The sequence below is a fragment of the Aphelocoma coerulescens genome, chromosome 12, assembly GCF_041296385.1.
Source record: "Aphelocoma coerulescens isolate FSJ_1873_10779 chromosome 12, UR_Acoe_1.0, whole genome shotgun sequence".
Classification (NCBI taxonomy): domain Eukaryota; kingdom Metazoa; phylum Chordata; class Aves; order Passeriformes; family Corvidae; genus Aphelocoma; species Aphelocoma coerulescens.
In genome coordinates this window covers 4,880,468-4,907,738 of record NC_091026.1, presented here as the reverse complement: position 1 = coordinate 4,907,738, position 27,271 = coordinate 4,880,468, and the positions used below count along the sequence as shown (strand labels likewise).

Here is a 27,271-nt window from a genome sequence, read left to right as displayed (position 1 = left end):
GCCCGCGGGGCTCGGCTCGCGATTGGTCGGCGCGGCTGTCACTCATGCGTCACTCATGCGCGCGGCGGCAGCGGGCCGGCGCCGCTCTCGGTAGCGGCGGGAGCCGCTCGGCTGCTCTTTCACGGCCTTGCCGTGGGACGGGAGCCGGCTGTGCCCCCAGCCCCACTGGGAGCGGGCTGTGCTCCCGGCCCCCGAGCGAGCGGGCTGTGCCCCCCACCCCGCAGGGAGCCATGAGGTGAGGCGTCGCTGTGCGCGCGCTCGCCTCAGAGCAGCCCCGGGCCCACTCTCCCCTCAGGCGGAGGGAGCCCCCGCCATGGTCATGGTGTTGCATGTGCAGGGAAAGCCGAGCGGCTGGAAGAGGAGCCGCACTCCGGTCCCGGCGCTGCTCACAGGGCTCGTTCCCCGCCGCGGGTCGGTACCTCCTGGCTGCCCTCTCTGATGTGGTCACGGGGCTCTGCAGCGCCGGCTCAGCCGGACGCTGACAGCAGCTGGAAAGAGACTTGGACAGTGCGAGGTCCAGCCCTTGCTCAAGCCTGTGAGTAGGGCAGGACCGAGAGTGCGAGTGGCTGGGCCTTTCCACAGCCACCTGTGCACGTGTGAGGCTACAGGGAGTGGGAGCTGGGGCTGAAAGGACCAAACTACGGAACTGCAGGGGGAAAGAAAATCTGCTCCTTACTTGTGTTCAGACAAGTGTTTGTAGCAAGAAGAAGCATGCTACCTTATGCTGCTTCACATCATCAGTAGCTGGTCTTTATTAAGAGAGACAAGACAAGGAGCCACTGGAAAGGGTCCAGCACAGGGCAACAAAGATGATGAAGGGTCTGGAGTATGTGTCTTATGAGGAGAGACTTGCAGGAGTTGTGCCTGTTTAGTCCAGAGAAGAGAAAAGTGAGAGGGGATCTCAATGCATGTAAAGATCTCAACGGAGGTTGTCAAGAGGATGGTGCCCAGTAACAGGATAAGGAGTAATGGCTATAAAGTAAAACACAAGAAGTTTCACCTCAACATTAGGAAGAACTTCTTTACACTGAGGGAATAGGCTGCTCAGGGGGGTCATGGAGTCTCTCTCTCAGGAGACATTCCAAACCCACCTGGCCACGTTCCTTTGTTGCCTGCCTCGGTCAGGAAGTTGGGCTGGATGATCTTCAAAGGTCCCTTCTAACCCCAACAATTCTGTGATTCTGTGCAAATTATCTCAACCACGGCCAATTAAGGCCTTCTCTGCCTCCCTAACAATGCTAATGGTTGTTAATGTTTCATTCCTTTAGTGTTTCTCTTGTAGAAGTAAACAGGGCCTTGGAGTGGGAAGCTTTCTGAATAAATACTGCAGCTGACAGACTTAACATAAAGGTAAGTTTTTATAGGGGCTGTTTGTCTCTCTGACAGAGTAATGCAGATGGTACAAAGGGCATCCTTGGGCTCTTACAGCATCCACCCCTTTGCCAGGAGGTAGCAGGTAAGACAATCTGCAGATCTTTGCTGCAGGGTGTTCCTTCTGCTGCTTCCCTGGGCTGTGTTTGATTTTACAAAGGAGGGCAGTGGAGGCCTGACTGTTCCAGGGTTTCCCTGTGCAGCAGGAGCAGGACTGTGGTGCCAGCATTTGCCAGGCTGGAGCAGAGCCGGTCTCCCTGGCTCTCCCTGCAGCAGCATTCCTAGGGGGCAGCTGCCAGCTGCTCAGGAGAGGTATTTAGTTGTTTGTGTGGTGATTTTCTGGAGGAATTGGAGTAGAGGAGGTTGAGGCCTCTCCAAGACAGTGTTGAAAAGCAGCCATAAATAGAGGAATGGGAATGGGTGCTCAGGGAAACCCACAGTTGCTCCGGGGACTGTGAGTCAGAAAGGAGAGGGGCCCTCATTTCTGATGGATCACAGCAGGAAAATGTGGTTGTTGTTCTGTTTGTCTCACACAGTTCCAAGTGTGATATGCAGCAGCTGTTTTGTAAGGTTTCATTCCCTTTGTCTCCTGCAGTCATCCTGTTTGTTTTTATTCCCTCTCTGGCTGTGCCTCTTCTCTTCTTTAAGAGACCAACTTCCCTCTGGCGGGTTTTGCCCTTTCTGGCCTTTCCATTCTTCAAGTGTTTCTTTTCCTTCTAGTACATTGTGAGATTTTTTCCTTCCTCTGCTCTTAGCAGCTCAGCTCTGGCTCTGTGACCCTTTTTTTGCCCTCTGGGGATGGTGACAGTGTGAAAGACCCTTGATCCATGAAGGCCAGGTCTTCTGTGAGCATCCCTGCCAACCTAGGACTTGAGGTTTATTGAACAGAGAGAGGAATAAAAGAAATAGTCTAGGAGAGACTGAAGGTCTTCCTACAGGGAAGCCGGGGTGACCCACCTGTGGGGTGGAGAGCCAAGGGCTGGAGCTGAAGGTTGGTGTGTCAGTGGCTTTCTGGGACCAAGGACAGGCAGGAGTGCTGTGCCTGTGTGTGGGCAGCTCGCTTCTGCCCTGCCATGGGCACAGACTGGCCTCTGGAGATGGGCAGCTCTGGGAAGAAGTGGGTTGCAGTGGCTGGGCTGGTTGGCTGTCACGTGAGTCTTTTTTGGGGGTAGTCCTTTGTTACCTGTAGGGTCTGAGTAATTGGTTTTGTGCCTGTGGGCTGGGATTGGGGCAAGGAGTCTGCATTCTGTCAGAAGGGAACCTGTGATATGGTAGCCCAGTGGATTCAGGCTGTTCTCTTGCCTTGTTTTCTAGCCTAGAAGAGCTGCAAATGCTGCCCTGTGGAGAACCCACTGACTGTGGTCAGCTGGTGCTTAGCCACAGGGACTTGTGGTAGCACCAGGTGGATCTCAGCACTGACAGATCAGTAGGTGACAACGAGGAACACGTGTGGAAGCCACGATGACACGACTCAGCCATCCACTGCTCAGGAAGTTGTTGAGCTTCCCACCTCAGCATGTGCCAGGGCAATTGACTCCAAGCAAGGGTGCTGTCCTCAGTCCAAAGCAGTTGTCTCTGAGGCAGAGATGCAGTGCAAGACCTGGGCTCATGACTGCCACTGATACGGTCAACTACTGGCAGAAGGTGTTTGAGACAAATGGGATCCCTGAAGCACAAGAATCTAGTCAATATATTGTGTCATTTGTCCTGGGAGCAAAAACAGTTAAGTAATAGGAGAAGAATAAGGTCTGTGTGTGCTTCTCACTTTTTCATTTTGATTGAATCCCTTACATTTTTATCTCACTTACAGGGAGTAGAACAACTTACCCTCCCTTAGATGGCAGAGAGGGTGAGGTATAGTTTATTACTGCCAGTAGAATATTCAGGGGTCTCTTAAATGCTCTCCTTTGCAGAGTGTAACATAAACACCCACCCTGACTTGCCTGATGAAGTGATTCTTAATTTTGCTTATTTTTGTGAATCCCAAAAAGTAGCAGAAGAACAGTTGTGAAGGTTTGTTTCTAAACATGCAGATAGGTTCTTCTGATCACTTTCCATCTGGTTTCTAGCAGTCCCAGGCAATTGTGTTTGTCAGCATCCTGTGTCACCCTGGACGATGCCCTTGGCAGGGTTGCAGAGGACCCCTCCAGTGGCACAAGTGGGCAGGTTTTAAAGTGACTTTGTCTTCAGTTTCAGAGCCTGGATTCCAAAAGCCTCTACACTCCACTTACAGCAGTGCAGCAGGAGCAAATCCAGCAGCTGAGCCACAAGCGGCTACAAAGGTAGGAGCATCCTCTTGTACTTGTTCCTGTGGAGGGCTTTCCTTCAGACTGAGAGCAGCCAGGAGAATGGCAGCACACAGAAGGCAGCTCAGATGTCAAGTAACTGTGCTGTGATGGTCTCTCATGGTGCTTCAAGTGAGAGGCACAACTCATCCACCTGCAAGGCCACTGTCCAGCTGGTCAGGCCCCAGCCTGTCCTGGTGCATGGGGTTATTCCTCCTCACTTTATATGATTTCATATTACTACTTGCTGAATTTTATGAGATTCCTGTCAGCCCATTTCTCCAGAGGTCTCTCTGAAATGTAGCACACCCACCTGGTCTGTTAACTACTCCTCCCAGTTAATTCTCTGTGACTGTGGTCATGCCAAGGGTGCTCTCTGTCTCTTCACCCGGATCATTAAGGTGTTACAGGATATTGTTCCCGGGGCACTCCACTAGGGATCAGCCTTCACCTGAACCTTGTGCTGCTGAAATCAGCCCTCCAAGCCTGACAGTTTAGTCAGTTTCCAGCCCACCTCATTTATCCAGTCCACACTTCATCAGCTTGTGTATGAGGATGTTATGGGAGACAGTATCGGAACCCTTGGGGAAGTCAGGACACGCGGTTTTGATGCACCGAGCTGTTCATTGTGTCATGGGTGACTATCAAGTCACTCAGGAATGATTTCCCCTTTGTAAATCCAGGCTGACTACTTCCAGTCACCTTCCTGCACTTGGCATGTTTGGACACAGCCTCGAGGGCTCTTTGTTCCATCACTTTCCCTGGTATCAAGCTGAGGCTGACTGACCTGTAGTTCCCAATTCCAGTGCTTGATAACAAACTCAGCTGTGGGAAGGGAGCTCCCCCAGCTCCCTCAGCGTGCACATGCACTTTGCTCATGCAGTTGCTGGCCCTCAGCAGGGGCTATGGTTAGCAATGAGGTAAGCATGGCATGAGAGTGCAGCCCCAAAGTGTTCACACTCCTTTTGCCTGCTGCAGGATGCCAGTGCAGTACGTGCTTGGAGAGTGGGACTTCCAGGACCTGACCCTGAAGATGAGACCCCCAGTATTTATTCCACGGCCTGAAACAGAGGTATGAATGTGGGGGGTTGTGGTGGGGGTGGGCTTGGATGTGTGAGTGAGTTACATGAGATGATACAATCAGAGCACTGCTGTGAAGGCATCCGGTATGTTGTGAGGCTGCAGTGATGAGGAAATCAGATCACTCCACTTCTTTTAGAATGGGGGTGATTCAAAGCTTGTGATCTGGAACTGATGCTGGTAACCTTTGCCTCCTGCCTCAGAGCGAATGTTGCAAGCTGATGTATCCCTTAATTACACAGAAATCAATTGCCATTGATGGAAGGAGGTGGCTTTGCCTTCCTTAGTTCTGCTGTAGCAAGGACTCCTGCAAAGTTCAAAACCTCTACTGCTATCTCCCGGTAGCTTAGTGCATAGAGAAGTCTGAACATTGTCCAGAGGATGCTGGCAGAACCCTGCAGTAGTAGGAAAAGAGTAATGGAATCCAGAGAGCCTGAGTGTCCATGTGCAGGCTGGTAGGAAATGGCACCTACTGTCTGTCTCATGGCTCCTTGATGGTTTCTGCACAAATACAGGAAACTGAAAGGTAAATTCTGACCTGGGCTGGAATTAAATGTGATTGTTGGTCATAAGAATGCAAAGGACAGCCGTACATGACCAAGTTAAAACTCCATGTTCCCCAGTGTTCCCACTGCTGTAGAAGAGCTTAAGATCTACATGGTGACACTTGCTCTGACAATAGCCTAGCTTTCAGCACATGGACCATCTTAGCTAGGAAACTTTCTGTTTACTAGTCTGCAAGAGAGCTTAGGATTTGTGAGGTGGGTGTTTAGTTTGGTTTGGGTTTTTTACCTTCTGAGAATTTGTTTTCTTCTGAAGCCTGTGTTAACTTTTGGAGATGAAGTGGTCTTCTTACCTTGTCCATTTATGAGTCCCAGAAGCTTAAACCTGTTTGAGTCTAGTAGTCATTTCTTCAACTGTCTGTTGTAATGTGCAAAAGTTAAACAAAAAAGACAAAGACAGCCTATGCTTCTGTTGTGCCTTTGAGGAAGAGGGTGCTACTGAAATCATGAGAGGGTTCCAGAGCATTCAGTGGGAATCAGCACAGCTGCAACATAGACATGCTCTCATGTCAGCCTGTAGAAGAATATTTAGAACCAGAGTCTTGGTTTGGTGTGGGACATCAGCAGCACCTCATGGAGCATCTGCTGGGCCCTAAATCAATAGTGCTGACACTTTTGTCCAGAGAGGCTGGGAGCTCCCTGCCTGGTCTGGGTTGATCATGCTGTGGTGATTGAGTTTGGAGATGGAGTTCCAATAAATAGTTTTGCCAGTTGGAGCCAGCAATGGTTGGCTTTGTTATTGTCAACAGTACTTCTGCTCTGGATGATTCAAGAGAGTATTTCCAACCTTCAAATCCCAATTAGTTCATGGATGCAACAGGAGCGTTAAAATCAGGGAGAATTTGTATGTTCTGCAAGTCAAAATATCTGCTGGCGAGGCTTCTTCTGGAGCTGTGCTCTGACTGTCCTCATGCAGTGCCAGGCTCTAAACAAAGGCCTATTGTGTGGAGTGGAAGCTGGGCTGCCCAATGCTTGAGAATGTTGTTAATTGAGCCCACATGCCTGATTTTGGTAAAAGCATCTCCACTGGCCCAAACTGGAGTGTGGTGCTGTGGTTGAAACCACTTAATATACCCCAGTGCAAAACTGGAGTGCAAACAGCTTAACCCAAACCTTGTCTCTGGCAAAACTTTATTTGTTGTGTCACTTAACTTCCTATGAAGGCACATTTTTAGCACATTTATTACAGAAAACCAGAAGTTTATGATAATGATTCAGGAATGGAGCTCTGTGGGCAACAGAGAGTTTGCTTGTAATGTGCTGGGGAGGTTCCTGTGACGGGAAGAGCCACGGGAACAAGATCCAGTGATTCAGCAGCACCTGGTAGGACATGGCTGCTTCCAGGAACTGTGTCCTGTGTGTAACCTGTGCACAAAGTGGTGTCCAGGTCCTTTCCTTCTGCTGGAAGGACAGGCTGGTCATCTCAGACTTTGTGTGATGTGTTTGGTTTCGGGTTTGTCTATGTTTTATCAGAGTAATTTTTTTCAACCTTCACTGGACTTGAAAACTGCAATGAAATACCTGCTTTCAGAAATGCTGAAGTCCATTGCACCTGTTGCTTTCCTTTTGTTTAGAATTTGTCTGCAGTGTTCTTAAAACCAGCAGTGCTGAAACTTTTCACCAAATAATTTCTATAAATAGTCCTTGTTCTTGAGGAAGCAGTTAATTGTTATCCCAGGTTCATCTGTGACTGCACACACAAGCCACATATCTTGTTTTGGCTGGGAAAATGTGACTCCCTAAACTGACTCATTAGTGCAGATACACAGGCAGCTTCAAAATTAGCTTCTTAATGTTATGTATGTAGCTTCTGCAGGTGCCTCCTGTGGGTTGATTCGAGTCTGAGAAGAAGGGGAGCCATGTTTATGACACACATGTTGTTCTCTGCTTGCAACAGGAGGGTTATGACTCCTGCTCCCAGTGCCTTGGTAATGGCATGAAATTAAACACAGCATGACTTAAACCACGAGCATTGTTTCAGGCCTGGGGACAGAGACACACGCAGAGAGAGAAGCTCCCTTGTCTGCTTAATTCTGTCCTGTGTGAAATTTGCCCCTGTGCTTATTTAGTTCTCTCTGGTAGATGAGCCCTCTCCTTTTCTCTCCCTCTGGGAATATTTTTTCAGCACATGTGGCTTTGTTCTTCTGTTCCATGGGAATCCATGTTGGGAGGGGACAGGCAGCCAAAAGTAGGGAACTAGCTTTAAGCTCTGGCCTGCTGAGAGGAAAGCTTTGGACTGGCTGCTGCAAGTGCTGAGTGGGTTTGTGAGGGTCTTTGGAACCTGGCATCCTGCCAGGCCTGTGCACTGGGGAACGTTTGGAGCAAAGTTATGGGGTGTGCACAATGAATTATCTTTGTGAGGTGATTACTGTTGTGATGTCAAGGCACCGCTGTCTCAACTCTGCTCCCTCACTGTTAATGGAAAAAAAAGACCTTTTCCCAAAAACAAGTATTTTTTTCAATTTCTAAAATTTTAGAAGGCCTTGCTTTGGGAGAAACAGGACAAAGAGGAGGAGAATTCAGCCAGCCGTGGATACGTCACTCCTGTTTTGTCCAGGTGACTGCAGGCTCTATGAAGCCTCACCATGGCTTCCTTTGGGAAGGGTTGGGCTTGGTGCGGGCGTTCTCCGAGGGAGTGGTGTGGGGTACGCGCACACCCGCCTGGCACACCCAGAGGGCGCTCCAGGCTCAGGCTCGCCGAGTCCTGCCTGTTCGGTTCCCTATCCGTTATCCCAGGATTTCTGGTGGTTCTGAGAAAGCTGATTTGATCAGTGGAAACAAAAATGGCCATCTCTTGTGCCTCGCAGCAATCGATCCGGGCTCCTAGCAGATGCTGGGAGCAAAGTGACAAGAGAAAAGATGGGTGTGGAGGGGTCCTTCCTTCTCTTGTCAGTCAGCAGTTAAGGACTGTTCTTACCAAAGCTGGATTTGGGGCCGTCCTGCTTAATAATTGCTAATGGATCTGTCCCCCACTAATTTGTTTAATCCTCTTTGTCTGTGTGTAACCTCCCTGGCATCACGTGACAGCAAATCTCGTATCATAGGTGGAAAAGGTGTATTCTTTGCTTCCGGTGCTGCAAAAAGGAAAACATTTAGTTTTTACTGTATAACACTTCAGTCATTCATCACAGCATTTGTAATTTTTAGTCATGTCTCTGTCTATTCTTTTTCTACCTGTGATTTTTAAGCTCTTTTGCTTGTTTCCCAAAACAGGTTGTTTCTTTCCCACAATAACATGCTTGAAACCTGAAAGTCAATGCTGTTAACTTGCACCTGCCTGTGGAATGGCATTCATTGTGTGGGGTGTTCTGTGAAAGCACTTGAGTCAAAGATTGGTTTAGAGAAACCTTTCATGAAGTTTAACTTCTAGCTAAACATAATCATTAACCTTTCAAGAAGGTCCAGCACACAGAGAAGGGAGAATTTTCCCTCCCTGACCTGTATATGCAAATAAACAGATTGCAAGGTGGGCCTTTTCTCTCTCCAGTGTTCTATTTCAAAGCAGTGACGTATTTTCTGTTCCAGTCAGGGCTGAAAGGAACCCTTAGATGCAGAAATGTCCTTTCATTTCCCTAATTTCTTTAACACAGATGGATACTTCTTGGAAAGGTTTAAAGGTCACACTGTCTAGTGAGTACAGCCATTAATCAAGAGTCAGGAGATTGGCTTTTTTTCATAGTTTTGCCTCTGACCAGTTGTCTCTTCAAGGGAAGGCTGCTTCCCCTTTCTGTGTAATGGGCTTCCCAGTTTGGGAAGTGAGAAGGCTAATAGTGCCTTGTCTTGACGTTAGCTTAAGGTCCTTTCTTGAAATATGTGTAGACTTGCATAAGGTATTATTAAACATAAATGCAGTAGAGCATTATTTAACAAATCAAAAATTGACTGCTATCTGTCAAAATAGAGCTGTGAGCAAATGTACTTAAGTTGGAGCATTGCTGCTGTGGCCTCACAGATCAGATTTTGCCCGTATGATGGGCAGTACTTCATCAGTGTGTTGGAGGAGAGCAGTATTTTCTGCAAGTGGGCTGTGGCACAGAGGCTGGGGAATGGCAATCATGAAGGGAGCCTGTTATTGCTGCAGAGCAATTGGAATTGCCCTTTGAGCTAGGCACAAGTGTTTAATGGGATCATATAGAGAGAGACAAATAGAGCAGCCTGTGCCTTGTGGCTGAGGGACTTGTGCTGCCAGAAGGGCTTGGAGAAAGATTTGGGATCTCCAGTATATTAGGGGTATTGGCTGACCAGGAGCACATGCTTTCTGCTGCCTGGTGGGCTGATGGGATCCTTGCATGTGGGACAGGGGAGTGCCCATGTGCACGTAGCAGCATTAAATAATGAGTATTGCAGCAGCGGAATAGCTGCAGAACTATTATGTCCAGTTATGTTACTGACTGCTTGAAGAAGAAGTGGAAAATTAGATTTGGAGAAAGAACAGTATGTGAATTAATAGCTTGAAAAAGTCTGCCTTGTTGTTAAAGACTGTCTAGTTCATCAAAAACAAGCTTAGGGGTAAATTACCTGGCACAGACAGCAGAAATTTGAAAACTGAAGTCCCTCTGTTTCACAGACAAGTGTATAATAAGCACTATAACTGCAGGCCAGAAGAAAAGGTGCACATCTCACCAGACAGTGTAATTAAATGCTGAAACAGCTTAGCAAGAGTCTATTGCTGGCCACTTGAAAATCAGGACAGAATGTTTTCCCCAGACAGATTTCTTCTTGTTCAAAAGGAAAGGATGGAAGAAACAGGGCTGTACCTGGCTGACTGGCCAAGATGAACTGTGGTGGTAGTTTCTGCTGGCTTCCTATGCAAGAAAACAAGACCCTGCTAGTGCATAGAATTACTTCCAAATTGGTAATTTTCAGGACAGACTGAAAAATGGAAATTTAAAGCTAAAATTTGTGCTGAAGGCAGGGAAAGCAGCAGCTGTTCTTTTAAGACATGCACAAACCTGTTTCCCAGGTTAACTTACATAGACTTTTTTAATATGTTCTCACACATCTCTTTGTTGTTAATGCCTGTATTTTTGGGGGGTTTTAATCTCCCTGTTGTGATTGAAAGAGGCTTCTGTTTCCATGTGTTTTAGCTGAGTCCTGTAGCTCATCAGCAGTGAAAGCAGGATGTGGGACTAGAACTGGAGAAAAGCTACAAAATGGCTGTAACAGATGGGACTCAAGGAGATTCCCACGTGAGGGGAAGAAAATTTCATTTCCTCCCCCAAGCTCTTTTCAAACATCCAAGTAACTAGAGCTGGGGATTAGCAAGCTAGACTAGTGCATCTGTCCAGATGCTGTGTCTGGCAGTGGTCAATACCAGTATCTGCAGAGAAAGAAAATACCTTGCTTCTGGAGAGAGCTCTGTGCTGGACACCTGAAGTATGGTCAGTGTACAGTGACTTGGATCCACTCCTGCCCCTCAGGAATGGCTAAATTTAGATGTGACAGCTGTGGTGATGTCTCTTGGGCACGAGCACGTATGGGTTGCTGCCTGTTGGTAAAGTAATTTCTGGGTGCTGTCACAGCCTCTGCTCCAACAGATGAAGCAGCACGTGGCATGTGCCCTGACACATCAGGAGCTGCTGTTGTGTGACCTCAGCCAAACCCCTTCCTCAGTGTTAGGTATTAAAGCCAACCTTTCTTTCAGGATTGGTGGCTCCCCTAGAGTTATTCAGGTGCTTTGATTCCCATACATTTGTAGTGGGAGTTCATGGGCTTTGTGCAACATTGGGTTCGATCCCCACATGGGCCGTTTGCTTAAGAGCTGGACTCAGTGGTCCCTTCCAACTCAGAATATTCTGTGATTTTTCTCTTTCCTGCTACAGTGCCAGGGAGAAGAGCCCAGGACAAAACCCCTGCCTGCCCACGAAGCAGTGGGCTGGCTTGGAGGCTTGGTTTTGGAAGCAGGGTATGTGGCAGGGATCTTCTAGGGCCATTGCCATGGAGTTGGGTTTCCAGCTTGGCTTTGTGGTGTTTTGTCATGTGCTGATTGGCAGCCAAGTGGGTAAACAAGAGGGGAGGGGTGGTTAGGTTAATATCAGATCAGGCTCTATGGAAAGTCCTGGATTCTGAGAACAGAAGTTTCTGGAAAGCACACAAATAAGTAAAATATTCCCAGGAAGTGTGCGAGAGCAGAGAGAAGGTTACCAGGGTTTTCCTGGGTTTTTTGCTTTCCTTGTCCAGTTGACTGACCTGGGAATTTAGAGCCTTCTGCCACCCCGGCACTTACCCTGGAACCTTGTCTTCCCTGCTTTCTTCTGGGGCGTGGAAAAAGGCTGCTTGTACTGAATGCAGTGGGAGTTTGTGACTTCCACCCTTGCCTTTCCCGTTCCTCACTTCCTCTTGTTTTATTTAGCTTGTCCTTTTTGGTGGCAGAAACGTATGATGGGTCATTCCCCGGTGCTGGGCTGTAGCAGAGGATCCACTCAGCTCTGTCCCTGTGCTCGGCTCTGCAGCCACCCTTGAGCCCAGGAATCTCTGCTGCCTCCTCCCGGCTGTCTCGGGGTGGAACCCGGCTGAGCCTGTGCCGGTTCTGCCTGGGCTGCAGCTCTGCAGCCTCTGTGGTTTGGGTGCTGGCAGCCCCTGACCTCACGCTCCTTTGTGCAGCTGCAGTTCCAAGAAAAGCAGTGAACCAGAGCCCTGGCCACAGGGCAGAGGTGACACCAAGAGCTGTGAGAACTTAGAGGCTGCTGGGGGGCCTTGGGGACCCACACTTGTGGGTGGAAGGGTGCAGTGGAGGCTCAGGGGAAGCTGGAGATGTTCACAAAGTTTTGCATTTGTTGCACTCAACAGAGAAGATGGGGGAGTTGAACCCAAATAAATGACAGTGTAAACTTAGGGTGAATCTGGCAGTGAAGCAAGACTTCCTGGAATCACAAGGTGAGAACGGCCTGTGAGTAGCTTGGCTAAGAGACAAAAGCTTGAGAGCCTCTTGAGTGCTGGAAATGAGGTAGCATGAGAAGCAAACGTTTGTGTCCCCTGTACATGTAAGCACAGGGTAATCACAGAATGACAGAACTGCTGGGGTTTGAAGGGACCTCTGCAGATCATCCAGTCCAACCCCCATGCCAAGGCAGGGTCACCTGGACCAGGTGACACAGGAACGTGTCCAGGTGGGGTTGGGGTATCTCCAAGGGGGTGACTTCATGCCCTCCCTGGGTAGCTGTTCCAGTGCTCTGCCACCCTCAATGTAAAGAGTCTTTCCTCATGTTGAGGTGAAACTTCTTGTGTTTTAGTTTATGGCCATACATAAGATTTACTTCAAGGAAAAGCAGGGGCTGCTGAGTTCACTGTTCCATGTGACTTCTGTCTTTTCCTCCTGGCTGTTTGAACACCTCTGCTCACCCATCTATGGAATGAAATGTGCAGTCTGCCCCTGCATGCAGGTGTCAACAGCTCCATTGTGGGGGCTGCCCAAGCCGTGTTGGGGACCTTCCTTCCCTTCCACCTTGCTGCCATTACTAGTAAAAGAAGGCAGAGAATTTTAGATTTTTTCTGGTTCTGTTTGCCATTCAGTCCCTTCACTCCTCCCAAAACTGGCTTTTGCTGCAGGAAGGAGCTTCTTGCACAGACTAGGGGAGAAAAATTCTTCAAAATGTTCAATTTCCCCATTCTGACACAATTATCACACTGATACCCACATGTGTGTGTACAGCAGGCGCCAGGATAAAAATAGTTCTGCCAGTACCTGTAGCACTGGTTAGCAGAATTTCTTGTTGTAGACTGGGTTGTAACTGACAAAAATGATTCATACTGAAAACAATAATTTGAATGTTAATAACTCCACAATTGAGCATTCATTTTGCCCAGTGGTTGGCGTGCTGTGGGCAAATATGGAATTGGGTCACAAAGTGTGTTCTTTTATTTGCCAGTGGAATTTTTGTCATTTCATATCTCAGCCTTCAAAGCTGGTGATCGAACTGATGGTTGAAATGGCTTTTGGCAATGTTAGCATTATATTAGTAGGTATTTGTGCTGTGAATCTGTTCAGTCTGAGAAGACATGGGGTGTCCTACCCAATAAAGACCCAGCCTTTGGCCAGTTGCTGTTGTCCCAGTCTCAGTTTCTCTGTGCCAATCCCAGACACTTCTTTTTAGCACCATTGGCCTCTTTGTTGCTTTTCCCCAGCTGTGGTTCCAGTCGGATTCTTGTGCAGAGACTGGGAATGTCTGACTTGCAGGGTATTTTGTAGTTTTTGTGTGAACACTGTAATACTTGGCCAGAAATGCTTCATCTCCCAAGATGAGATTTGAAAGGGGCTCTGCTGTGTTCTGCAAAGTGCTGTAATTTATCAATTTCCAGCGGTGGTATTTTGGAGGTGATGGTGTGATTGGAGAAGCACAGATTTTGGTTGGATCATTTGCTACAAGGTGAAAAATACTGAGAAGAATCTGATGAATACAGTTTCAAAACAATTCTTGATAATTTAATCATTCCTGGAACCTAGTGGCAATGGGAGCGGAATGATTGGACATACTCTGTGTCATGGTTGCTGAATTTTCCTGATTCTCTGCCAGTTGGAATAAATCTTCTTTGCTTGTCAGTCAAGTTGAAAATAATTATTCAACCTTTTATTGTAATGAGATACTAATGTCCTGAAAAAGATGTCATTTCTTTAGGTTGTCCCATTATTTTTAATGTGTTTTAATTTTGTACTATTATGGTAAATGTGCATTATGAGAAAACCAGCCTTTGCCTCAGTAAGAATTATCATGAAAGGAATTATCGTGAAATAACCAAAACAATGAGGTAAGGCATTCAGAAAGCAGGATACAAAGCCTAAGTAGTATCAGCATCCCATTTTATGTATATTTTATGTGGTAAAACCTGAAATCGGTCATGTTTAAATAGCAGCTTTGGCAAGCACACTAAAATGCTTTTTCTGTGGAATGTGTAAAGTAGGCATTCCATTAAAACCCAGCAAGCTTGAAATTACTAATGATAAACCTTAAGGAAGTTAATAAATGGTTAGAATAGTTCCAGTGTATGGAAGTCACATTTGGACATTTGTAATCAGTAACTTGTGCTACTCTGGGAACAGATGGTTCTGAGTTACTGAGGAGATTTCCAGGAAATGTTTGTTAAGTGCCCAGAAATGGCTGATATTTAAAGAAGTGATTTAAAAGCAAAGCAGAATTTTTTGGGTGCCTTCTGTGGTCTTGGAATCCTCAGCACCTCACCTGCTCCGCCAAAGCAGCTGCGGTTGCAATCTCTGGCTGTCTGCAGTGCCCGAGTGTTTTCAGACTGATTCATCTGGAGCTCTTGGCTGAATGGCCAGAGTCACTTCTGACAAAAATGGGTAGATAAGGTGTTTATTTTTCCCTTTTGCTGTCTGAATCCTGTAATAGTTTCCTCCAGGTTGGGAGCCTGTGAGACTGTTTCCATCCATAATTGTCTAGGAAAGGAATCCCAGAGCAGCAGTGAGGAATTTGTGATTTTGGAGACTGTTGGCCAAACTCCCATATAAGGACAATGCCAGTAATGACATGGTGACCAGGGCAGGGCATTGGGGTGTGGCTCCTCATCCCTGGCTGAGTATATTTAGATATCAGTCCAGAAACTTGCCTGCTCCAGGGATGGTTCATCAAAGCTCATCTACCTGAACACGTCATTTTTATACCTATTTGCATCTCCCTTCCCACTTACTGCACATGTGGAGTGGCCTGTCGTGAAGGATGACCAATAGCAATGAATCTTTTCAGAAATACTGCAACTTTGCACAAGGCATCTCTTATGCTGTGCTCCAGTTAGGGTGGGAGGTCCAAGGAAGGGCTTCTGCCCTTATGTACAAGCCTGTCCAGATCAGGCTCCCAACAAAAGCCATTGTAAAGTAAAAGAAAAGCTGACCTGCTTGCCAGGACTGGTTCCTTTTAAATATTCCATCTTATGCCAGTTATTTTTTGTAAATGTTGTTAAACTTTCTGGATCTGGAGAGATCCAAGAGCAGCCCTCTCAAGTGGAGAATCCTAGCCACGTTGGGAACACCTAGGGCAGCAAGGGCTTTGTGTACTGTTGTGCCCTGAAAGCACAGGGATAGGAGGGAGCTGGGAGGAGCTGCTGATGCACTCAAGATGTTCATAAGGTTTCCATCTTGAAGTTTTCTCCAGTGAATAACAAAGGGAGTTCATGCTGCAGTCAGAGGGAGGCACGTGTGCTTTCTCTTATATTCTTTTATATTTTCACAAACCTTAGAAATTTTTGAGACCCCTCCTGCTGTGTTGGATTTTATATAACATGGCAAAGGGATTTAGAAAAGAAAAGAGTGAGGGGAGGGAGGAGGCAGCAATGGCAGAGCTGCATACAGATCCAGGAGCATGGGTGAAAATCTTTTCCATGTGACTTTATAGCAGCAAAGTGTAGTAGGAGTCCACAACCTAAAATCCATGCAGGGAGCTGCTCATTTGGATCATTTAGTAATTCATTGCCTTGGCTTTTCATCTGCACACTGGATTATTGGTTCATATGCTGTTAGGAGCTGTGCAACTGCCTCCTGGTCACCTACCCTACAGACACTGCGTAGAAATCTTGAGTTTTGAAGCTTACGAATTCTGAAAGCCAGAATTTTGGGGTAAATAAAATGGTGTTGCAGAAGCTAATGTGCTCCAGCTGTCTGGTTATTGTTTTTCCCAACAGTGCTATAAGATTTCAGAGGATCTGTGGGAGATTGTATCCTGAGGATTTGGTTACTAATCAAAGCATCCTGTGGGGCAGATGGAGCTGAAGTGACTTCTGGCATGTCAGTTCCATTGCTACCATCTGTGTTTTTAAAATTAGCAACAAAAATACATTTCACTGCGTACAGAGTTAAAAAATTTAAACTTCAGTCCTCAGATCACAAAGGTGTGAGTCAAAACATCTCCCTTGGTAATTTTGTTTGTTTTTTTAGGATCTTGTCTCTTTAGTTGTGGAGGAAGAATTTCAGAGATGTGAGAATTCAGCCCTATGTTTCCCAGTTCCTGTTCCTCATCCTGTGATCCTGGAAATAGGCTGTGGCTCTGGAGCAATTGCTCTGAGTCTGCTCTGCAAACTGCCTCAGGTGAGCTCCCTTCAGTACTCCTGCTGCAATAGGTGCCTTTGTTAGAGGATAATCCCACTCTGCTCATCTTCGCTGAGATGTCACAAACTTCTCTGATGGGACTTTGGCAGCTCAGGTCTCTGACAGTCAGGCTCTGTAAGTTCATAGTAGGTAGAGATATCTGGGAATTGCTCCCTCTCCCCATCTGTCTGCAGGAATAGCAGAGACGTAATCAGAATGAAAGAAGTGAATATGCTCATTCTGGAGCTGCTGCAGCTCACTATCAATCACCTTACCTTGAAGCACTGGTGGGTGCTGGTTTTAGAAACTAACCTGGGCTGAGGACAGGAGGTACTGAGGCATGGGTACACACTCTGTTAGTTGAATTTATGGGGAAGTCATCTCTAAAAACACCTTTCTGTGAATCAAAAGATCTTGTCTCCAGGAAACTGAAGGCTAAGTGATACAGCAAAAGGGATTATTATAGCAGTGTCAGTACTTGGATCAATTAAAACTAGCATATCTCACTGCCACAACTGCCAAACCATGTTTTTGTAGTCTTTTGTTCCTTAGTAACAACCCACAGCTTCTGAGCAGAGTGAAAAGAGCAAGAAGGGGGCTGATATCTGGGTGACCAAAGCCCTTCTTGCCCCTGATTCTTGTGGCATGTAACATGTTTATGGAGATACCCTTGGTCAGGAAAATGAGAAATGAATCCAAGATCTCATTGCGTGTGGTTAAGGGAAAAGTATTCCCCTCTCCTCAGAACTGCAGACCAGCCAGTCCCTTCTCAGGAATGAGAATTGCTGTGGCCAGCCCCTCCTCTTAGAGGACAGAAGTAGAAGTATAGTAGTAGAAGTAAAAGCCCTGCCATGTAAGAATTAGAGGTTGATGCCTCTAATGGAAGGGGTGTTCCTCCTCCCAGTTACCTGAGAAGGTTAATACTTGAGCTTCATGACTTCAGAGTATAATTGTTCTGATTTCCTTAGCTAGGAGAAGAGCTTCATGCTCTTTTCCTTACTTGTTAACTTAAAGACCTGTGTCAGTCTGCCCCTGTAACTCAAAAAAGTCCTTTCCCAGCCCAAACTTATTTTCCCAGGGAAATAAGGAGCCTTGACTGATTAGAATTAATGGTAGCCACACTGACAGCTAAGTGGAGTTACACTCTGGGTAATCTCCTTAGTGTTTGAGGCAGAATTTGGCACTAAGGTACTGGGTAAACAGCAGCAACTTTTCATTTATGGTCTCAGCTGTGTCCTTCAACTTAAGGGTGAGCTTCATGTGTGTGGGTGCTGGCCTGGAACCATGAAATTAATCCCCTTAGGAGTGATGGCAAATCACACCATCATCTCCAAGCAGTTTCTTCAAGCATGTGTTCTCTGTGTAAATCCATACCAACATCTATGCTTAAAAAAACATTGAGCAAAGCAAAACCAAGTTAGGCCTTTGCCTGTGTTTTTCCCAGGGTGGAATGGAAGGTCAAACAAAGCTTTAGCTGTGGAGCCCTGTCTCTTACCACTATGCTGGAGAACTCTAAAATACTCGATACAGAGTCAAGTACATGCAGTCAATACAGGCAGTGAATGTGGTCTAAGGACTGCAGTGGAGTAACTGGGTAAAAGGTGTCTGCATAGCAGATGGAAAATGCCAGAATCTCTGCCCAAGTGGTTGTGTTAGTGTTGGGAGGGATCCTGTCTATATTAGGGAGAATAAATCCAACAACATGACCTTCCTGCAGCCTGTGCCTAGCCCAGACTAGCCAGAGTGTTGAGTCTCACCCTTCCAGGAGCAGTGAGGGGTCAGGTGAGGTGAGTCACTGTGCCTCTGTTGTTGCCTGTTCTGGTGGGCTGCTGGCTGTGCTGCAGGGAGCCTTCAGTCACCTTAGTGCCTTACACTCATGATCCCAGCTAAGCCCTACATGCATTCCTCAGGAGCTGTTCCTTCCAGGAGCCCAGAGTGAACAGTCTCTTGTCGGTTTTGATCTTGCATGTTTGGCAGTCTGCTTGGGAATCTTGATGTTGTAACACCTGCTTGGTGGGGTTTGTTGTTTTTATCTGTTCTAGAGCAGAGTCATAGCCATGGATAAAGAGGAGGCTGCTGTGGATCTCACCAGGGAGAATGCACACAGGTACACAACCACATTTACTCTTTTTTTTTTTTTAAATCATAGTGTATTGAGTTTTCAATACTTGTACATGTGGTTCATGTTTTATCACCATTGGAAACCAGAGAATGTTTAGTTGTTGAACTCCTAAAGCGTGTAACAATCCAGAAAAAAATTGCTCATGTTTACCAGAGTGATTTTCTTTGGCTTGTGAACACGCTTTGCAAAGACAGCAGCCTAAGTAAAGCAGTAGTGCTCACATGCTGTTTGTCAAGGGTTTTCAAAGCATTTCTTGGTAACTACTCTTACCCCTGTCTGTGAACTCAGGAAGCTCAGGACTGAAGTAGGAATGTTTAATGTCACGTGGGAGGTTAAGGACAGGTGTATCCTGAGCCTTTCTCTCTCTGGCTCCCTCGATCATGCTTGTTTCTGTCCTTGCTCCTATAGAGATGCGTGCACAGTCAAGCAGCACTTTTCCTCTGATGTGCTGTGTGGTGTCCCTCAGCATCCTCCCTGCAGTCTTGGTTTGGTGGGAATGGTGCTGCTGGATCCTGTGCTGTTCAAACACCTGTGCTGTGGCTGGATGGATGTTCAGAGCTGCTGGTTCAAAGACCTTGTGCTAAAAGATGTCTGTCAGGTTGTCCTTGTCCTTCCTAGTGACTCCACTTGCTCAGCTTTTCTGTCAGATTGTTCTGGCCCATCACTACCACAGGGAACCCCAGAGCTGGAATCCCAGTATGCTTCTGAGTCTCTGTGGGCTTTGTGAAATGAGCTCCAGATTGCATCCATGTCCTCAGTAACTGCTGGGCCCTAAGCATTAATTAGAGCCATCTCAGAAAGAATTCCTGTTGCTGTTTCTCATGGAGTCTAGTACAGCTGTGAGTCTCTAGAGGTGCTGGTTAACTGGGATTTCTGTCCACAGACCCACATACCCCTTTTTTCCCAAGCTGCTGCCAGCACTGCGGGGGGGGGGCTACTTCTGGTGCTGACTGCACTGGGCTGCATCTCTTCACTTCTTGCAACCAGTCCCAGCTTGTGTGTGAGTCTGAAGAGCTTAGTAGGAACAAGCCCTTCCCAAACTGGTCACCTCACTATTACCCTTTGCCTCCTAGCCCAGTTACAGGGAATGGGGAGCAGAGGTTTCGTCCTAATGTGTCAGTGTCAAACCAAATTGTGTTGCAATTTTTCATTGATATAATAAAAGCTGGCCAGATCTTTGCCTCCTTTATAAACTATAACTCTGGCCTCTGGGGAAAATTGTCTTGCTTATTAACATTGCTTGTTGGCTCAAGAGTGAATGAGGGAGTATAATGCCATATCAGAGAACTTCATATGTCTCCATGGATATTTTCTTTGTGTCTTTGTGATCTTGTCCCTGGCATGGTGCCCTGTAGCTCTTGGGAGAGAAGCCAGCAGGATAAGCTGTGCTACTTCTTGACTGAACCCAGCTTGGATCCTGTCTGCTTTTCAGAGCTCCCTTATCCCAGCTGTGTTCTCTGGATGCTTAGATGAGTCTTACTGGATCAATCCCAGTGCCAGATCCATCTGGGCACAAGGCACACAGTGCAGGAATCCCTCCCTTTCCTGATGCCTGTGTATCCTGACAGGGCAGGACTGTAGGCCCTCAGCAAAGCGAGTAGAACTTGGGTGTAAGGCCACTGTGGTGGGAGGAGAGAATATGCTGGGAAGATCTTGGCAGTTGTGAATATATGTTTATCAGATAAGAGGTGCAATATGTAATGATCTGTTTGTAGAATGTACTGTTCATGAATCCACACAAACACACCTCCTAATCTTTCTTCTTTCTGTTCTTGCATCTGGAATTTTACAGGCTGCAACTCCAAGAAAGGATTCACATCATCCACCAAAATGTTTCACACAGTAACTCTTTTCACTGTTACAATCCCTTTGTCTTTTTCCCTTTTTGTCTTTGATGGGTGGAGGGAAGCATGAGAGACAGCCAAGGGACCACTGTGGGATGCAGGCAGCAGAAGAGTGAAGTTAATAGAGAAAAAGGTCAGTAAGAAGTGAGGCAGTGAAGCTTTTCCTGCAGAGATTTCCAGGGCAGATTATTAGCTGAGAGAAGCCCCTGACTACATCAGAAGGTGAATTGTTCCTGGCTTTATGTGTCCCAAGGTTGTGTCTGAGCTGGGAGTCCAGGTGCTCTTTACTGTTGCTGGGGAGAAGCAAATATATAGAGAGTGTAATTCATTCCATGCTGACATGGGTGCTTTGGATAAACATAAACATGCCTGTCTCTCCACTGATGTTAGAGGGAGCCCAGATATTTAGCTTGGATTAAATGCCCAACCTTACTCAGATGAAATTAGGTTAGCTGAACCAGGAAAGGATGCTTTTCTTCCCCAGAGCCAGCTGAAACCAGTTAAAACTAACATTTGGTGGGGCCTATCCAGTTAGGTCGATAGTGCTTGGCTGTTTGTTAGCAGCTGTGGAGCCAGGAGCTGCAGCTGTGGGTTCATTAATACACCTTTCTGGCACTTGTTTTTGGCACTCTGCTATCTCTTATAGCTGAAAGCTGTGTGCCAAGAGGCTGCCTGAGGGCAGTGTCACCCTCATGTCATTACATGAGGTCTGTTTCAGGGCTGGCCTGTGTCACACAGCAGCAGGAGTGTAGGGAGCTGCTCCTGGTCTGCCGAAGAGCAGCCCATTGTTGTTGTTGCTGAGGGGCCCTGCAGCTCGTTGGAGGTCCTGCTGCAGCTCTGTAAGAGGAATGATGTTCATCTGAAAAGCCAGTCTGAGCTCCCACTTAGGTCTTTGTGGGCTCTCTGAATTCTGGTTGTTGCTTTAGATCCAGGTGGGCACAGAGCTCCAGGGCATCAAGCTCCTGTGATTTTTAACATGTCCTGCTAAGCAGGCTCTTGATAGGAAAAAATGATACTTTGCCTGTGCTTTCCTTTGTATTATTCTTGCATTCCTGGGACAGGGAACAGGGCAGGCTGTTGCAGAAAGAAACAGGATAAAATTTTATTATCACAAAGCAGAGCCAAACACATTTACATGTGCCTGGAGACAGTTTCCTGGGGAGGGTGTTGACACTGAGCTTATAGGGAAGATGCTGTGGTTGAGAGCTGGTTGTGATTCTTTTTCTTTTCTAGGTTCTGCCAAACAGCTGCTGCTCTGGGGCCCCATAGATGTCATAGTCAGTAACCCCCCATATGTTTTCCATGAAGACATGGCTTCCTTGGATGCAGAAATCCTCCGGTAATCAGACAAAGAGATTTTTCCTCTCCTGTTTGTCAAAGCAAGGTTTTCTGTCTGCTTCCTTATACCACACACAATTGCACACAAAACATGCAAGTGTAATATACACGTGCAAAATGTAGGTGTTTTTATTTGGGATATAATAATACAGGCTTGCTTTGATACTGCTTACAGACCTGAAGCAATATGAAAGTGTTTTAAAGATTTATTAAAATGGAAAAAGCACAAAGTTTGAAATTAGCAAGTTCCCAATCCAAAATTGATTGTCATGCACATGAGGAGAAAGTCCTGCCCCCACCTCTGTACGAGATGTGCACCAGAGCAGGTTCTGACAGCTGAGCTTTCTGCACCCCAGCTGGCTCTGCTGGGTTAGCCACAGCCTGATCTGGTGGTTGGCGTGGTGGAAATCAAGCAGTGATCCCTTGCTGTACAACCCCCCTCACTCCCTGGCCAGCTTAGAGAGAACAGACCTGTGTGTTGGAACTCTGAGATCCCAGCTACAGTTGGCTCCTAATTTTCAGAAATACTTAGGGGATGCCTTCTGCTTGTGCTAAATGTGGGGTTTCTCAGCCCAGTGGTAGCTGCCTTCTCCCTCCCTGTATTTCCCATAAAAGGGGTGAGTGCTGTCACCTGCCCTGGGAACACTGGAGTTCAGGTGTGTTAGGGGCACTTTTCTCCTTGGGGGTGTGGGGTGATGCATTTTCAAGGGCCACAGGGATTGCTGTCAAATGTCTTTTTCTTCCCACACTCCAGCTATGAGGACCTTGATGCACTGGATGGGGGAGATGATGGCATGAGAGTCATCAAAACAATTCTGGCTTTGGCTCCTTCTCTTCTGAAGGTTTCTGGGTAAGCACTACCCTCTTTTGAATTTCATGTCTTTTATCCATCCACCTCTGTAAGTTCGGTACTTCTCTGTATGAAAACAAAACAGATAGAAAATAGTTGCAAAATTGTCCCCTCATTGCCCCAGTTGATAATAGCAGTTTACAAAATGTCATGTGTGTAAGCAAAATTACCTTGAAATTGGTTAATAAAGGGATATGAGCCTTCCTTGGCTGTTGGTGGTGTTTCCTGGTCATTAGTGAAGTGAGAATCTTTTAAGGTCAAAGCAGCAACAAAAAGAACATGGAAGAGAGCAGCTGAGAAAGAGAGTGCAGAAAGCAGGGGAGCTTTCTAAGGAGAATAACTGATGGAAGGAGAAGCAGTGTAGAACTCTTTGAGGATGGATATAGATCTCTGCTTCCCTCCCACCCTTTAATTATGGGAAACTTGTTTGTTGTGCCAGTATACAATGCTGAATATCCCAGGAGAAAGAAGATCAGTCAGGGATAGTTTCTTATATGTTAAATTTCTCCATGATTAATATTCAAGACTGATTGTTCCTATTCTCTGTCATGTGAGATCCATTTTGAAGATCAACATGCTGATACCCAAAAGTACTGTTCATGTGCCAGGGCATTCACACAATGTGTTTGATATTCCTGACATTTGGCCAGCATAAGAGAGGTCGTTGAAAATCTGCTGTTTTGAGAAGAAGAATGGGAATACTGAGAGGCATACTGCATGCAGAATTCATTCCTCATGCTTTGCATGACCACAAGAGCAGAAGATGCTCCTCAGAATTTCCCAGCAATAGAGACTGGTCCTGAGGGGTTGTTTGTTAAGATTATTTCTTTTCCTTCTCTTTTTGCTTGTTTAATAAGGTGGAGCCCCCGTTGAGGAGGGGAAGTTTTTTTTAAGGTCAGAAATGAGATCCACACGCAGCTTGTAGTTAGCCTGGTGAATTTGTAGGGAGTATTCAATGTGGGATATTTTAAGAGCTCTCAGGAGAGCATTTGATGGGGTTTGGCCTGTGTCCCTTGCCTGCTAAACTTGTCTCTTGCTGTGCTGTCCCAGGCCATAACCAGCTCCATCAGTGCCTGTGAGCTGGGGTAGTTCTGCTTTGTCACGGGAGGGGACATGGGGAATGAGCCAGTGTCATAAAGCCTGGCAGAGATGGAAATAGCCCTGCAGTGTCCAGGCCTGGCCCTGGTGCCCTAACTGAGGTTATTTGATCAGTTTTGTGTAGGCCTGAATGCTGGTGTTGTTTTCATGGCTGATTTATGGAGATATTTACTGTGGAAGAATGTGTGTACTTACTTGTACTTCGTGTCTCTTGCTGCTTATGCCCAGAGGGACTCCAGGCTGCCAGGCCAGTGCTCAGTGTTCCTGCAGCACAAAACCTCTTTCTGTCATTAAATCTTTGGGGTTTCAGAAACACAGTGCTGGTGGTATCTCTGGGTGGGCTTCAGAAGGTCTCACTGCATCTCAATACAAGGCTTTAACTGCTCACACAGAGGAGTACCATGAGAATTCCCCCCAGGATCAACACTTTCTCCCCTGAAGGAGGCAGCTGGGATCTGCATCTTAAATGGACAGCTATGACCTGGTTTAGGACTGTTGGACTGTGCTGTGTTTACTGACCTTTTCATTTTCTGCACTGGTCAGTCATACAGAAAGAAAGATCTTAATTTTTATCAGTTTAGCAACCTAAATGTGCACCTCCCCAGTTCTACTCCCAAATGTGTCTTTTCAGGAGTGTGTTTCTGGAAGTTGATCCCAGGCATCCAGATATGGTGGAACACTGGCTACAGGCACACCCAGACTTACTGCTCACCCTCCGTGCCATTCACAAGGACTTCTGTGGCAAGTCAGTCTTTTTTTGCCTTCAATTTTTTGCAGATTTTGTGTCCTTTGTAGAATATGTCCCTGTACCTTTACATATAGAATGAGCTCAGCCAGAGAAGCTTTATGGCTGAAGCCAGTCTTTGACAAAATAGGGGCTCCCTGGTAGTATCTCAGCCTTCTGCTATCCTGAGACAGCCTGGCAAGTGTTTGAGTCAGAAATTCTGACACAGGTGAGCATTTCTGATGGGGTGACTGGCTCTGGTGGGGTCATTGCCATTGGAAAATTGCTGCTTTTATAGGATGGAAGTAGAAGGCACATTGTCCCTAGTGAGACTTAAAGCTCTGGTCTTTCTTTTTCCCACAGGCCTAGGTTTCTGCACATCCAGAAACAAAGCAGCTGACAACTGTGTCAGACATAACTCTCCTTGCAGGATGCTTTTTGCTCTTGAGCCTGGCTGAACAGCTTGTTGAAAACTCCTTCTGCCTTGTGAAAAGAATCTCCATTCCCCAGAGTGCTGGACTCTCCATGCAGTGACAGACCCCTCATTTCCTGACACAGATTTCATCCAGAGATGCAGAAGTTCAGCTGAGCATGTGGAAGTGTTTCACCTTCCTCAGGGAACTGCATGAAACATTTTAGTCTGCTCTGCTAAAGTGACTCAATCATCTCAGGACCCAAGACAGAAGAGTTCACAGCTCCAGATTAAAAATACAACTTCTCAACATGCCAGATCACCCATTTGGCCTAGAAAGAATTTAATTATTTTTTAAAATTGGCCTTGAGATGCATTTATATAGATTGTGGCCAGATGGGATGATGAATCCAAACTCTGGCTTATGTTGGCACAGGGATTTGCACGTATAACAGGACATAACTGATGTGCACATTTCAAATGCAGTTCTGTTCCAGGATCTTGGTGCTCCAATAGCAAACAACCTTTGTTTCCCACTCCTGCTGAGTGATTGTCACTGAAGGATCAGTGCACATGTTACAGCACCTGAATTTACAGCCCTTGACACTTGGTGGATGCTGCCAGAAGCAGTCACAGCATTGTAATAAAGATAGTGCTTCAGATCAGGCTCCTTAAAAGAATTGCACTGCAATCATTCAGAGATGCTGGCAGGCCTGAATAAACATCTGTCACCCACACATTGCTCTGATAGTAATAGAAATGCCTACGTTCCATGTGAGGCATTTAACTGCAAGACTTTACAGAGAAGGCCAGAGTCACTACTCCAGTTTTGCAGATGGAGAAGTTGAAAAACGGGAGGTGAAATGTCCTGTACAAAATTGGACAAGCTGAGTCTGGAGTAGGACTCAGTCTCTTGACAGGCGTGGGAATAGCTGAGGTCTGTCTCTTTGGGAAGGATGACTCAGACTAGGGCTACCTGAAACAGCACTGAGAGAAGTGCCTGAAGTGGACAGTCAGCATCGTGTCAGTATAAATAATGGCAGGATTAAATTCAAGCTGCTGCTTGCTGTTGCTGCTGTTTCCCGTGGTGCAAGTTCTCTTCCGGACCATAGCTAGCCAGGGAAGGAAGGCAGGCAAGGCAAGGAGAGGATCTGGCCTGCCAGTCCCAATGGAAGCAGTTGCTGGGCCAGCAAAGGTGAGCACTCAGGAGGGTTGGGAGTGCCCAGACAGGCCCTGCTGTGTGTGTGTGCCAGGGAGGAGCTGTCAGGCTCTGTCCAGCTGACCTGGGACTGCACAGCCAGAGACACCAGGCAGGACATGCAGCAGCAATCTGAGTCTCTTGGAAGGCTGCAGTAGGTTCAGAGGGTGTTACATGAGCACTGATATATCTGTTCCCTTTCCCCTCTGCCTCTCCCACACTCTCACTCCTCAAGTCTTTCCTTCAGCCCTTTAACTCCTGAACATCGGCCCTGCTTTCCCACAGACACCTGAGCTCTCTGTGATGAGCCAGCACTTGGGGTTCCAGCTGGAACCTCTCCCTACTCACAGCTCTGTTCACAGACTGATCTTTCACCCATTGTACATCTCACACTACATTTATCCACCCCAGTAGTTTACCATGTCCTGTACACTCTTTACTTGAATTTGTGAGTCTGCTCTGCCCTGCAGTACCTGCCCTGGTTAAACACAGTAGAGGAATCTGAGGAAGGAAAGAACAAAAATAGGTCAGTTAAAGTGCATTTGAGCCTAGGTTTGGAAATACAGTTTCAGTACAGCTGATTTCTGGCCTCCTAGAGCCATGAGTACAAAGTGTAGTCAAAGTGTTGTGTGGTTGTGGATTTTTTGTTTTTAATAGTAATTTAGGGATATTTTTAAAGTTCAGTTTGTCAGACTTTGTTTAAAAATTAAATTTAAAGAAATGAGTTCTCAGATTTCTTCTGGGTGTTAGCAGTGTTTGTGCATGAAACAGAGCATTATACACAGCCTGCTTCTGCAGGAGGCCTTAAAGCTGGATAGTCCATGGGCTGATGGGAATGTTAAACAGCATCATGCTACATTCTTCTTGGGGGTGGGCTGGTTCCCTGCAGCAGGCTGCAGTTAGGTGGCCCTCTGAGAGTGCCAGTGGCTGGGCTGCAGAAGGCAGTGTGCTTTTTCTTGGAAGCATCAGTCAATCCCTTGTCTGAGCTCTGAGCAGGACAAATCCCCTGCGAGACAGACTATTGGTCTAATCCAGTAGGACAAGTGTTAAATTCCTATATTTATCACGAAAACACTTGTATTTCTATGTATTTGCATTGCATAGTGGTTATATATCTTGGAAAATCACATGGTGCTGCTGACCTTTTCATAAAAGGAAAAATTGCTGTTCCTCCCAGGAGGGCGGATGTTCTGTGGGACTCGCATCTGAGGGAATGTGCTGGTGTAGTACAGTGTGTTCCTCGGTGCTTTGCACAGATTGGCCCGGGCTCCTTTTGGTACAGAAGCACTGCACAGCTTTTTGGAGGTTTTGAGGAGCCTGGCTGCAGCACTGGGCCACGTCTGTGTTGCCTGAG

The 27,271-nt window shown here is 46.7% G+C and overlaps 1 protein-coding gene across 4 annotated transcripts; it reads left to right on the top strand.

The window, feature by feature from the left end:
• The first annotated feature begins 68 nt into the window (after positions 1-68).
• HEMK1 (HemK methyltransferase family member 1) lies at positions 69-26,653 on the top strand. Of its 4 annotated transcripts, none has more exons than XM_069027794.1 (12): positions 69-235; positions 1,269-1,350; positions 2,686-3,093; positions 3,562-3,653; positions 4,635-4,728; positions 16,182-16,331; positions 18,374-18,438; positions 20,246-20,295; positions 21,531-21,636; positions 22,390-22,485; positions 24,215-24,328; positions 24,671-26,653. In XM_069027794.1, the coding sequence occupies exons 3-12, from the start codon at positions 2,833-2,835 to the stop codon at positions 24,705-24,707; spliced, it is 1,065 nt and encodes a 354-aa protein (XP_068883895.1). In that variant the 5' UTR covers positions 69-235; positions 1,269-1,350; positions 2,686-2,832; the 3' UTR covers positions 24,708-26,653. The 4 variants fall into 4 exon arrangements, with proteins under 4 accessions (XP_068883895.1, XP_068883897.1, XP_068883899.1 ...); XM_069027796.1 differs by having other exon boundaries at positions 69-411; XM_069027797.1 differs by lacking the exon at positions 69-235 and adding an exon at positions 516-535.
• Positions 26,654-27,271: the final 618 nt, after the last annotated feature.